The following is a 13565-nucleotide window of genomic DNA, read 5'->3' as shown; positions in this document are numbered from 1 at the left end:
ACCCTGGGTGTCCCACGATAGGGATGTCATGGTGTTTGTCAGGGGAACCTCCCTTTCGGCCCCTCGGAGACGCCTCTGATTCCGGTCCGACTCCGGTTCCGACTCCGGTCCGGCCCTCCATCTCGCCCGCACAATCACCGATCCGTCAACGCCCTCCCGACGGTCGCCCTGGGACCTCGCCTGCGACGCCGCCCAAGCCTTCTGTGCCCGACAGCGGCAGCTACGGACAAGCAGTATATAGTCAGCTACCTAGCAGGCGGACCCTTAGAGTTTCTTCTCTTTGGATCCTCCCCTGCTAGGTCAGCTTCATTTGTATTTGCTTACCAATGTTCACGCCTTTGGATCCTCCCCTGCTAGGACCTTGATCTCAGGCCTCCGGGGTTGCCCTTACAGCAGAAGAAACTCTCTACGGGATCAACCAGACAAGATTGCCAGGTTCGGCGCTGACTCAGGCTCGGAGTACGAGTCCGTTCCGCCCTCGTCACCGCCCCTGCCACTTGTCCCCTCCTCCTCTACTCCTGTGGTCCCCGCACCCGTCATGCCGTCCGGAGTCACTCCTACCGCAGACGCCCGGCTGGACTCACTCGAGGCGAAAATCGATAGCCTAACTGAGGCCCTTGCTTTACTCACCAACCAGGCTTCCGCTGCCGCTGCCGCCGCTAATAACGCTGGCGGACCCCACACACCATCGCCGGAGACGTCGATTCCGACTCCGACTCCGGTCCAGGGCGACTCGAAGCCCTTTTTGGCGACATCAACCTCGCCTCAAAATTGGTCTTGCGACCAAACCCCCCGGTCACCTTCAACGGCGACCGGAAACGCGGCCGCTCCTTCCTCTACGCGGTCCGCACCTACGCCCGCCTTGCCCCTGAGGCCTTCGTGGTCAACGGAGAGGCGAGAGGAGAAAAGGCTGTCCGCTATGCCATGTCGTTTACGGCAGAAGGACCCGCTCAGCAATGGGCGGAGCGCCACGGAAGCAAAGCCCCGTTTCCGTTTCCGTCCTGGGGCTCGTTCGTTTCCGAGTTTCGACTCCGGTTCGTCGAGGAGAATGAGCAAGATCACGCTCTCTCCAAGCTGGAGACTTCCGCCTATCACATGGGTACAAAGGATGTCTACCAGTACACCAACGACTTCGAGGACCTGATGGACCTCGCCGGATTCGAAGACGCGCTGGTCAAGGTGACCAAGTTCCGCCACGGACTTGACCCCCTGATCAATAACGGAATCACGTCCTCGAACGACCCCCGGACCTCCGGGATTACCTTAGCTGGCGCACCCGGGCCTTCCGTCAATACGAGGCCCTGGTCCGGGCCAAGCTGATCAAGTCAGCCGCCCCCAAGACGCCTGGCGGTTTGATTCGGACTCCGTTTCCGGTCAACCGCATCCCGGCTCCGGCCCCTTTCCGCCCGGTGGCTCCGGTCGTGCCACTCGCGGCCTGCGCCCCCGCTCCGGCGCCTCCAGCTCCCGTCCCCTATGGAGTTGGATCGCACCAGGGCTCGGGGTGCCCCTCGCCGCGCCTGCTTCAGGTGCGGCGACCCAAACCATCTCGCCCGGGATTGCCCCCTCCCCGCCGATGTCCGCTCGATGGACATCCTCGACGAGGTGATCCAACAACTCGGTGACGAGATGTTAGCGGAGTTGATCGCCCGCTACACGGACACAGCTGCCCTGCCGGAGACGGCAGCGGAGTCGATGGCCAGAGAGGATTTTGTCCCCGCGACGAGTGACTGGTGTGCCCTCGTTCGCGTCTATAAATCGTTTTGCCTCTTTGTATGATGAATGCAGTTCCTTGCCCTACAATGAGCCCGAAACGAAAGACACACCCTCTCCTGCCCCCGCCTCGACTCCGTCTCCGACTCCGCCCGCGACTCCGGTCATCGTCCTTCGCCGCCTCACTGCCTGAGAAAAGAAACTGCCCAAGCAGTACACTGTTGCCGCTGCCCCTGGGGCAAACTCCCTCCACCTCCCGTTAGAGCTCGAGTCCACCACCAGCGCGCTGAAGCTCTCACTCTCTGGGCTTGTCGACTGTGGTGCCACCTCCGACTTCATTGACACGAACTATGTTGCTCGGAATGGCATTCCGGTCCGCACCCTCGATCAGCTGATTCCGGTTTTCAATGTCGATGGCACCCCCAATGACGCTGGCTCCATCAAACAGATCGCGGACTTGGTCCTGCATTACAAGGGCCATGCCGAACGAGTTCAGCTGGCCGTCACCCATCTTGGCAAGCAAGACCTCATCCTGGGGTATTCCTGGTTGCGGAAACATAACCCAGAGATCAATTGGGAAACCAAGGAGGTCAAGATGACACGATGCCCCCGCAATTGCTCGACCTGCCGTGAGGAAGAGCGGGTCGAACGGACCGAGTTGCGGCGACTCCGGTCGCTTCAGAAGCGTCTCCGCTCCGGCCCGTTCCCCTCGGTCTGCGCCATGGACCTTTCTGGGTCTGATGACGGAGACGATTCCGTCTCCGGTGACGACTCCGGCCTGCCTGATCTGACGCCGGACTCCGACGACGACGATGACGATGACGATGGTCAGCTTGAAGATGGTGACCGCATCTTCTACACCTCGTTCCGCCCCTCGGAGGAGATACGCGCTGGCAGTACTGTCTCGCAACGCCTGGCCGAAGCCTTCGCCAGGAACTCCGCCCCTCCGCCCTCCGAGATCCCGGACTGGGCTAAGGAGTTCCAGGACGTCTTCAACAAGGAGTCCTTCGACACGCTACCGGAGCGGAGAGCCTGGGACCACGCCATTGAACTCGTCCCCGACGCTAAGCCCACCAACTGCAAGGTGTACCCCATCTCGCCCCTCGAGCAACGCGAGCTCAACGCGTTCATTGAGGAAGGGCTTTCGACGGGCCGGATTCGCCCCTCCAAGTCTCCGATGGCGTCTCCGGTCTTCTTCGTCAAGAAGAAGGACGGCGGACTCCGCTTCGTCCAGGACTACCGTGCTCTCAACGCGATGACTGTCAAAAACCGGTACCCCCTTCCGCTGATCAACGACCTCATCAACCGGCTCAAAGGCGCTCGCATACTTCACCAAACTCGACGTCCGTTGGGGCTTCAACAACGTCTGGATCAAGGAAGGTGACGAGTGGAAAGCGGCTTTCCGGACTAACCGAGGCCTGTTCGAGCCCTTGGTGATGTATTTCGGCCTGACAAACTCTCCCTGACGTTCCAAACGATGATGAATGACATTTTTCAGGACCTCATCCTCTCCGGAGACGTCATGATCTACCTTGACGACATCTTGATCGCCCATTCCGACCTCCGGAAACACCGGCAGATTGTCCAGGAGGTCTTACGGCGACTCCGGGAGCACAAGTTGTACCTTCGAGCGGAGAAGTGCGACTTTGAAAAATCGTCAATCGAGTACCTCGAGTCATCATCTCCCACAACCACGTCGAAATGGACCCCGTCAAGGTCGCAGGCGTCTCCGCTTGGCCGACTCCGGAAAACAAGAAGGACATTCAGCAGTTCCTTGGGTTCGCTAACTTCTACCGCAGGTTCATTCGGGACTTCTCGACCCTTGCGCGCCCTCTTTTCGTGCTCACCAAGAAGGACCAGCAATGGACTTGGGGCGACGCGGAGGCCTCCGCGTTCCAAGCGATCAAGGACGCGGTCACCTCGGAACCGGTCCTGGCGATTCCGGACGACACACGGCCTTTCCGACTCGAGGCGGACAGCTCTGATTATGCGACGGGGGCGGTTCTTTCACAATCCGCCCCGGACGGGAAGTGGCACCCTGTAGCATTCTATTCCAAAAGCTTAAATGATGTCCAGCGCAACTACAAAATCCACAACAAGGAGATGCTCGCGATCATCCGCGCACTCGAGGAGTATAGACACTTCCTCGAGGGCGCCGCGCACCCTGTCGAGATTTGGACTGACCATAAGAATTTGGAGTACTTCAGGAAGACGCAGCACCTCAACCGGAGACAGGCCCGGTGGTCTCTGTACCTCTCCCGGTTCGACTTCACGCTGCACCACAAGCCTGGCCGATATGGGTCGGCCTGACGCCTCTCTCCCGGAGACCCGACCACGGAGTCGATTCCGACAACTCCGATGTCGTCCTTCTGCGGCCTGAACTCTTCCACGTCCGCGCACTCGAGGGCGTTTCCGTTTCCGGTCCCGGCTCTGAACTCCTCCGTGACATCCGTGATGCCCTCTCCGGTGAGCCTGACCTGGAGGAGCCCGTCGCACTAGCGGCCCGGCAACTTCTTAAGGTTCAAGGTCAAGCTCGAGGCCCCCGCTCCTCACGTTCTGAGGAATGGGCCGTCTCCGGCGGTCTTCTCCATTTCCGAGGAAAGATCGTCGTACCAAAAGACAAGGACCTCCGGAGACGCATCATCGAGCTCTGCCATGACACCCGAGTCGCCGGACACGCAGGTCGTTTCAAGACCCTGGAGTTGGTCTCCCGGAACTACTGGTGGCCTCAGATGTCTTGCCATATCGGCCGGTATGTTGCGACCTGTGACTTGTGCTGTCGCACCAAGGCACTCCGGAGACTGCCCCACGGAGAACTGCACCCCACGGAAACGCCCCCGGAACGCTGGCATACCGTCTCCGTCGACTTCATCGTCAAGCTCCCCGAGGCCCATGGGTACGACGCAATCATGGTCGTCGTGGACACCCTCGGGAAGCGAGCCCACTTCTCAGAGTGTCATACGACGGTCGATGCAGTAGGGGCAGCCCGCCTCTACTACCGGAATGTCTGGCGGCACCATGGGACTCCGGAGAAGTACGTCTCCGACCGCGGCTCGCAGTTCATCGCGGACTTCACCCGAGAACTTTGGCGTCTAATCGGCATCAAGCCCGCCACGTCCACCGCGTACCACCCGCAGACAGACGGTCAGACAGAGCGCGTCAACCAGGAGCTGGAGCAGTACTTGCGGATCTTCACCAACTACTAGCAGGACGACTGGGATGAGCTGATTCCGGCCGCGGAGTTCGCCTACAACAACCACGTTCACTCCCCTCCACGCAGCAGGTCCCCTTCATGACGGACACGGGACGGCTCCCGCGCATGGGCTTCGAACCCGGAGTCCGTTCCGCCATGGAGTCAGTGAACGAGTTCCGCGACCGGATCACCACTGGTGTTGCTGAAGCCAAGGCCGCGCTCACTAAGGCCAAAGAGGAGTACAAGCGCTACTACGACCGGAGACGGACTCCGTCTCCGGAGTTTAAGGTTGGCGACCGTGTTTGGCTGGATGCCTCTGACATCAGGACGACTCGCCCCTCGGAAAAGTTCTCCCATCGCCGCCTTGGACCGTTCAAGATAGTCGCGGAGATCAGCAAAGGTGCCTACAAGCTCGACCTCCCTCCCGCTACTCGAAGCTCCACCCGGTCTTCCCCGTCGTCAAGCGCTCGAGCTCGCTCAGGACGACCCCTTCGACGGACGCCCCGGCTACGACCAGCCCCCTCCGGACCTCGAGGACGGAGTCCCGGAGTGGGAAGTAGAGGAAATCCTGGACGCAAGGGTGAGGTATAAACGGCTGAACTACTTCGTCAGATGGAAAGGCTACGACGCATCGCACAACCAATGGGTCCGCTTCGACCGCGTCTTCGCCCCGGAGAAAATTGCGGAGTTCTATCGTAAGTACCCTGGCAAGCCACGACACATCGCCTCCGCGACCTTCGACTCGATTCCGTTCCGGTCTATGCGTCGGGACGCCGCATTCAAAGGGGGGTGATGTCAGGGGAACCTCCCTTTCGGCCCCTTGAGACGCCTCCGATTCCGGTCCGACTCGGTTCCGTCTCCGGTCCGGCCCTCCATCTCGCCCGCACAATCACCGATCCGTCAACGCCCTCCCGACGGTCGCCCTGGGACCTCGCCTGCGACGCCGCCCAAGCCTTCTGTGCCCGACAGCGGCAGCTACGGACAAGCAGTATATAGTCAGCTACCTAGCAGGCGGACCCTTAGAGTTTCTTCTCTTTGGATCCTCCCCTGCTAGGTCAGCTTCATTTGTATTCGCTTACCAATGTTCACGCTTTGGATCCTCCCCTGCTAGGACCTTGATCTCAGGCCTCCGGGGTTGCCCTTACAGTGTTGGCGTAGCACCCGATGCCTCAATCCCATGGCTGAGGGTACGTATACGAGTCCGTTCCTAGTCTTGAAGCCGTCATGCTGTTCCCAGCCTTCCGGTTCTCCTTCTTCCCAGAGTTTGAGGACCTTTTCCTCTGTGGCCGATTCAGCCCGTCGGATCGAGTCCATCAGCCCATCGCCCTCCGTATGCTCCAGTGTGAGCATAGCGCGGATCGCGTGTTCCTTGAATAGCCCCGCCGGTAGTAGGACAATATCCTGGTTATCCTCTTTCCCGTTGTCGTACCCGTTTCGTCCGGGATAACGCGTCAGCCTGCCCGTTCGTTTTCCCCGGCTTATGCAGCAAGGAGAAGTGATACTCGCTCAGTTCGAGTGACCATCGTGCCTGCCGCCGGTTCAGTTTTTTAGCAGTCATGAAGTACTCCAGGTTCTTGTGGTCGGTCCAGATTTCGAACGGCTTATCTCCCCCGTTCTGGAGATAGTGTCGCCACTCGGTGAGGGCCCGCATGATAGCGAGCATTTCTTTGTCGTGAATGTCGTAGTTGCGCTCGGTGTCATTCATGGCCCGGGAGAGGAATGCGATCGGTACCCACTTCCCTTCTTGCTCTTGCGAGAGAACGGCCCCGGTAGCGAAGTCGGAAGAGTCCGCTTCGACCCGCCATGCCCCGTGATCCGTAGGGAAGTGTAGAACGGGTTCGTCAGTGACCCGGTCTATCAAGGTCTGAAAGGCCTCCTCCTCTTCCGGTCCCCATTTCCATGGGCTGTCCTTTCGGGTCAGTCGAGTCAGTGGCTTGGCGTACGCGCCGAAGTCCTTGATGAATCGTCGTGTAAGGGCAACCTCGCGAGGCTCGAAATCAGAGTCCTGAGCAGAGGGGGAATCCTTAGAGAACAAGCCAAGGAGCCCTCTGCCCAGGTGCACTACTATATACTAGTGACCGGAGTAATGATAGAGTGACTGCGTAGCGACGGATGACGGGTTGGAGAAGTCAGGTGTCGCTAATGGACCCTAGGTGAGTGTCGAGTAGCCCTCGAAGCTCCGGAGAGGCAGGTTTGGGACCGTGATGCCAAGGGAGGGGCCCAGGCATCCCTAGAAGGCCCAAGAAGGGCTTCGGGAGGTCCAGGCTGCCTCTGGGCGTCTCCGCTTGTGACCGTGACGTGACAACCGGAATCGGAATCGGAATCGGAATCGGAATCGACTCCGGGTGTGTGACCGTGATGTGACGGCTGGAAACGGAGAGGGAAGGCGTGGAGCGGAAAGGGAAGGAGTCTGGTCTAGCCCAAGGGCCGGGGAGTGTCGAAGAGGACCAATGGGAATGGCGGCCAGCCATGACCACTGGAGGGTAGCGACAGGGGTCACTCGGAGACGTCCCCGGACGTCTCCAGAGAGGTGGAGGTGTGAGGGCGTGCAGCCTGGGGCGCTGCAGTAGGCACGAGCCTTAACGGCAATAGGCCTCACCCAGGGGAAGACCCGATGACGGGGGCCGTGGTGGCGGAGTAGAGAGCGGAGCCATGGCAAAGCTCAGCCATCCGAACGTAAGCCCGAATGCTGACATAGGTTGGGGACACCCAAGAGGTCCAGCGGATAGAGATGGTAGGGAGACCTTGATAAGTAACAGCCCAGAGAGGCTAGAAGGCCATAAGCTCAAGGTCTCGGAGGGAAGTGGTGCATCCACATCCGGAGAGGTCTCCGATGGCGTTAGTGATCCATGATGGTGATTCCGGATGGACTTCCGGAGGGGAGTGGCCAGGGAAGTCGAAGACTCGGGATCACTGGATGTGGGATGTGGTGCAGGCAGTGGAGGGAGGGAGAGCGTTAGGGTGCGGAGACGCGGAGACACGAGCGGAGACGCGAGCGGAGACGCGGCGCTTGATGGGATCAAGTGACGGCATCAGGGGTTCCCCTGACAGGGGGGTCCGACTTCGAGAGGGTCTGAGGAGCACGAAAGATGGGTGTTCGCCCGGAGAATAGACGATATTAGCCTAGCGACTACATCTTGTAAGTACGGTTTTTATACACCATGGTATTAGGGATGGATCAGATGGGCGCCAATGTAAGGGCAACCCCGGAGGCCTGAGATCAAGGTCCTAGCAGGGGAGGATCCAAAGGCGTGAACATTGGTAAGCAAATACAAATGAAGCTGACCTAGCAGGGGAGGATCCAAAGAGAAGAAACTCTAAGGGTCCGCCTGCTAGGTAGCTGACTATATACTGCTTGTCCGTAGCTGCCGCTGTCGGGCACAGAAGGCTTGGGCGGCGTCGCAGGCGAGGTCCCAGGGCGACCGTCGGGAGGGCGTTGATGGATCGGTGATTGTGCGGGCGAGATGGAGGGCCGGACCGGAGTCGGAACCGGAGTCGGACCGGAGTCGGGCGCGTCTCCGGGCCGAAAGGGAGGTTCCCCTGACAGCCAGGTCCCAGGGCGGATCGGATGGGCGCTGCGTAGGGCCCCAGGGGTGAAGGGAAGGGGCTGGAAGAATGAGGGAGCGTCGAGGAGTATGACGGTATGCGGGCCCGTGCGGCCTTGTGGCCCGGCAGCCCGACCCGAACCGTGACAGATTGATTATCAAAAACTGGTCCAGAGCTGTGCTTTTAGATAAGCACTCAGTCCCACTTTCGGTCACCCATAAGCATAAACTCTGAACTTCATTCTGTCACCTTGCTTTGGCAAGGTCCCCCACCGTCGTTATTTGCTTCTTTAGGAAATCTCTCTAATCAAAATGTGCTAAATTACAGACATCTGCCATTTTTCAACATATACAAACACATGTAAATACATATAAACAAATATGCTCATCCATAACGCCATTGGCCGAGTGCCATGTCTGGAGATCCTTAGTCAGAACAACAGACGCAACCGAATTCACACCTTTTCCACTGTTGGGCCTGTTTAGTCTGCTCTCACAGAATTTGAGCCAAAATCAGACATCTTTGATCTATAATCCGGATAAGACCAGGTCTGAGCGCAAATCTGGACAAAAGTCAGATATGAAATAAGATTAAGGTCATTCACTACTTAGCTTTTAGTATACCTGTGACAACCAACAATTAGGCTGAAATTATTCAGCAGAGTAGAAAGGTGCTATATTTACTTGATTTACTGGATTTTTTTATCAATATCTACTTTTAGTGTGTTGGGGGAAAAAATTGAGGTTGAAGCAGAATCTGGACAAAATTTTCGGTATGTCTGATCCAAATCCGGAATGAGAGGTCCAGGCCGATGTCCAAAAAATCCGGACAAATTTTGGCCAACATCATTTTCAGAATCTGACCTGATACGTCACATGAAGCTCACGTGCAAAACACGTCTTGCCGACGCGTTTCAGTTGCCACTTTTTCTCGACGCCCACAGAAATTCAGAATGCGCTTTGGTCAGATCTCTGGCGATGCCGGGGGCGGCAGTGTATCGTGCGATTTCGTCGCGGCTCAATCTTGATCCTCAACCATGGCTTCCGTCTACACCACGGAGAAGAGCAACAAGGACTTTCGTGTGGCCATCGTTGGAGGCGGTATGACTGGTCTGGCATGTGCAGTCGGTCTGGCTAGATTTGGCATACATTGCGACATCTTTGAAGCAGCACCTAAATTCGATGAAGTAGGAGCTGGGGTGGGACTAGGTTAGTCACTTTCTCGTTACATTGGGCTTGTTTGAACCAAAAACTAGGTCCTAACGCGCTGAGAGCACTGGAAGGACTCGGTCTTCTTGATGCTGTCCTCGCCAACACCGATGAAGCCCAAAAGGCAGCCCGCAGAATGCTCTATATTTCCGGTATCGGCGACCATGAACAAGTCTATGATTACGAGACATGCGTGCGCATTAGCAATGATTTATCACCCTAATTTTGACTTTCCAAGTCGACTTTCACAGACGCTGACCGAGGTATTGGGATATTCCGACCAGCATTCCTTTCAGCAGTTTTACCTCTGCTCCCCGATCCAAAAGTTACACATTTCAATAAACGATGCACTTCCATCTCCGCCTCGTCTGCAGCTTATTCGATCCACTTTGCTGATGGTTCAACCCACGAAGCAGACCTGGTCATTGGGGCAGATGGGATTCGGAGCACAACTCGCGCTGCTGTTGTGGGCGATAAGAAGGTTCTGAAATTCACCAACACGAGTGCCTATCGCGGTTTGGTACCTTTGCAAACGCTGATTGACGAGGGAATCAAGACCGACATGAGTAAGCGCGTTCTCAACTTTGTTGGTATCGACAAAGTAGGCACAATCCTTTTCTGTGTTCGACCTTCCTCAATCTCAATCTTGATATTTATAGCATATCATTTCGTTCCCAATCCGTTCCGGGCAGATTGTGTGTTGCTTTCCGTTACAACCTCGCTATCGCGTTATTGATGCCGCAGATTAATGTCGTGGCTTTTGCTACCGACAACTCAGTACCGGTTGGTTCTGTGGAGGTTAATGGGCCATGGGTCCAGCCTGCCTCGCAACAAGAACTACTAGACCGGTACGAAGGATGGGGACCAGACGTTATGATCATCTTAAAGCAGCTCAAGACTCCGAACAAATGGTACATCCATACTCTCGCACCTCTTGAAACTTTCGTCAAGGGCAAGGTCGCGCTAATTGGTGACGCGGTATGAGCTTCGTTTGGAGTCCAGACCTCATTTTAAATCGGACCTGTTAGGCACACGGGATGGTTCCCCACCTAGGTTCGTGTTTTGTACTGTTTCGGGTCTAGTGATGAAGCGAGCCGAATTAGGATCGGGAGCCGGACAAGGCTTTGAGGATGTCTATGTTCTCTGTCAGCTGCTTGGTCATCCAGCCACCAATATTTCGAACCTCGAGGCAAGATATTGACCATCGCGGGAACAAGACATTAACACCTTTCCTATCAGGATGTTCTCAAAGCTTATGATGCTGTGAGGCAGCCACGAGCCAATATGGTGTTGTCAGAGAGTCTTCGGTCGGGGGTAATTTGCGAGTCGTTTGGGCTGCCTGGATATGGAATGGATGATATGGAAGGTCATCTGGCGAATATTTGGGATCCAATATGGCGGCACGACCTAGATGGAGATGTGTTGTCGGCCCTTGTACGGCTCGGCTGGAGCTCATGAATGGGCGGAGTTATTCATAGCACGGCAACGGCGTTATCACGAGGTTGGCAACGCGCGAATTGAACTGGTATGAGGAGGCAATTGCTGGTGAATATTCAACGCTGGTCGCTGGAGCCTGGAGGTCGACGATCTCCCGATTGGGTCCAACAACAAGCAACGATCGGGTTGTTACAAAGCCACGTTACTGCCACGCGAGGCGGATCATACGCTTTCGTCATCAGGAGTCGGGACTTGTTCAGGTTTAAGGACTCTCCATGTTCCTTTGGAGGGGTCGGGGAGCGTGTTCAACAGTCAGAACGACTATAAGAATACCTGGATATGGATGAATAACAATAACGAGCGGGAAGAAGGAAGAACAATACCACACTACAAGAGTTGCCAATTCGGGAGTACAGCCTTCGTGATGGCCAGAACAACGGTCGATATAAATTCTTCCGAATCTCGACGCCAGCCTATCTTCCCTCCCACTAATGTCTGCCTCCGAACACTCTTTGGTGCGCTCTCTTACCCCCGTGGGGAGCATAAAGCTCATAGCTCTTAGATGTTTTACGAAAAGCAAGGCCTCATTGACCTGCCTACCGGCACGCATCGAGTGAAATACCTCGCCAACGAAGACTGGGACTTTTATGTTGACATCGCCCACAAACCCATCGACCTTTCCCTCGTTCTGCCCCACTTCCGCGCTCGCAACCAACCTATCGAGCATCGCATCAGCATGTACATTGCCAACGACTCCGCGCCAATCAAGCTCAAAGTTGTATGTCTACTTCCGTTTCTTCTAATGACGCGTTGTTAAACACTCATCCCCAGTGTCGCAGTGTTTACCGCTCCAAATTTGAGCTGCAAGTACGCGCCTCGACATCAGATGTCACAATCTGGCTACCTTCCGATTTCAAAGGCGTTATCCAAGGCCAAAAGTCAGCTAAATCGGTCAAATTCTCAGACGGTTTCGTCAACCGCATCATGGCAAACGTTCGTCTGAACGACAACGCCGTCTATGACGAGGACGAAGTCGTCGTCGCAACACGCGGCAATGTTACCTTCCGCATGTGGGATGTCAACACCAATGCGCCAGAGTGTGTGCAAAAGGAGACTTTCAAGCGGCTGTTTGGGTGCTCTCGCAAAGCTCCTGAGACCTCGCATGACTGGGACTTCCTGCTTGAGGCCTGAATAGCGCTTCATTTCCACGACATCGACATGACTGGACGCCATTCGCATTGCATCTTTCTTCTACCGCCTCGGCACTTTCTAATCTTCGGGTTTCTTCGGCATTCATCAATTTCGTTCATCGCACTACCACACTTTCAGAGTTTTCAACTCTGACGTATACACTGTAGCAACTACCACCACCATTTGTGATACTACTAGCACCATAGACTCCAGCAGTCACCATGTAGCAAATACCGTCTATATTTATTGATTCGTCAAAGACAGAGCGCGCAACTGAGCTGTGATCGCAGGTTGACGACAAGAGGGACACCATTTTGTGTCTTCGAGAACGTGAGTAATGCAGCTGACTTGTTCATGAGGTTGTGCTTGATTGAAAATGGAGATAAAACTGACGCAGAGCAAAAGATATGGCCACAGCGGGTCGCCGACATATCACTGCGATGCGAAAGGCAAATAGGACACCGCAGTCGCAGGGCTCCGATGGTCGGGTCTGGCCATTCAACCAGATTACTTCGTCCAATGGATAGTGCATTGAGTTCTTCTTCAGGGATGGGTATTTCGTTCCCACTAAGCGCGAGGTCTTCCTCGTATGCTTGTTCGTCCTCCCATCCCTCGGGTCGCAGGTCATCCTCCTCATCGCTCTCGTCATGCGCGAAATCGAGATGCTGGGAACGGCGTTGAGTGGATTCTTGACAAACAGAAGAGCGACCCACGATGCGCAACCCGGAGGCGGCCTTGAAATGTTTCTGGCAGATGCGACAGTAGTGATGCTTGGGAGAGAGAACAAAATGCTGCTGTCGGAATAAGCACTGTTGGCGAGACGAAGAACCGCCCCACGTTACGGAGCGAGTTGTTGTTTAGAAAGCTTTTATTGCATGCTAAGCACTTGGGATGCCGGCGAGAGCTTGATATATGGGCTTGGAGCATTTCCTGGCTGTAGAAGTAGGCGTCGCAAAGAGAGCAGTACTTGACATCAAATGAGGAAGACATGATTTGAGATGAAGAGGGCCCATTGATGTTTATAAGTAGCCAGACTGTCTTTGGAGTATGTTGCGGGCGGAATATGGCATTCAGCCGTTTCAGTTTCAGTTTTTGCGGTTGAAGAAGCAAAGTGTGACCGGATATGTGACGGTTAAATTCTTCTTGAACGACCATGTTGACGCACACTGGCAAACAGCTTTCTGCGAAGATGTTCACCTTTCCTGCAGCCTGTAGCTTTGGACTGATTACCCCTACTTGCTATTCTTGAACCAATGCGCTTTGAGCATTCAACGCCTCAC

At 55.8% G+C, this 13565-nt stretch overlaps 3 protein-coding genes across 3 annotated transcripts; 2 read left to right on the top strand and 1 right to left on the bottom strand.

The window, feature by feature from the left end:
• Positions 1-9485: 9485 nt before the first annotated feature.
• On the top strand, positions 9486-11115 carry MIND_01010000 (Salicylate hydroxylase; the record flags this gene model as incomplete). Its single annotated transcript, XM_037366695.1, has 8 exons — positions 9486-9657; positions 9705-9850; positions 9896-10258; positions 10317-10352; positions 10402-10635; positions 10686-10710; positions 10761-10846; positions 10897-11115. The coding sequence occupies 8 exons, from the start codon at positions 9486-9488 to the stop codon at positions 11113-11115; spliced, it is 1281 nt and encodes a 426-aa protein (XP_037216089.1).
• Positions 11116-11585: 470 nt separating this feature from the next.
• Positions 11586-12285, top strand: MIND_01009900 (uncharacterized protein; the record flags this gene model as incomplete). Its single annotated transcript, XM_037366694.1, has 3 exons — positions 11586-11609; positions 11657-11872; positions 11926-12285. 3 exons carry the CDS (start codon positions 11586-11588, stop codon positions 12283-12285), a joined length of 600 nt encoding a protein of 199 aa, XP_037216088.1.
• Positions 12286-12539: 254 nt separating this feature from the next.
• Positions 12540-13275, bottom strand: MIND_01009800 (uncharacterized protein; the record flags this gene model as incomplete). The annotated part of the gene is made up of 3 exons (XM_037366693.1): positions 12540-12950; positions 12999-13076; positions 13123-13275. The coding sequence occupies 3 exons, from the start codon at positions 13273-13275 to the stop codon at positions 12540-12542; spliced, it is 642 nt and encodes a 213-aa protein (XP_037216087.1).
• Positions 13276-13565: the final 290 nt, after the last annotated feature.

The sequence above is a fragment of the Mycena indigotica genome (assembly GCF_014461135.1).
Source record: "Mycena indigotica strain 171206Taipei chromosome Unknown Mind.scaff0009, whole genome shotgun sequence".
Lineage (NCBI taxonomy): Eukaryota > Fungi > Basidiomycota > Agaricomycetes > Agaricales > Mycenaceae > Mycena > Mycena indigotica.
This window is presented reverse-complemented; position numbering and strand designations above follow the sequence as displayed.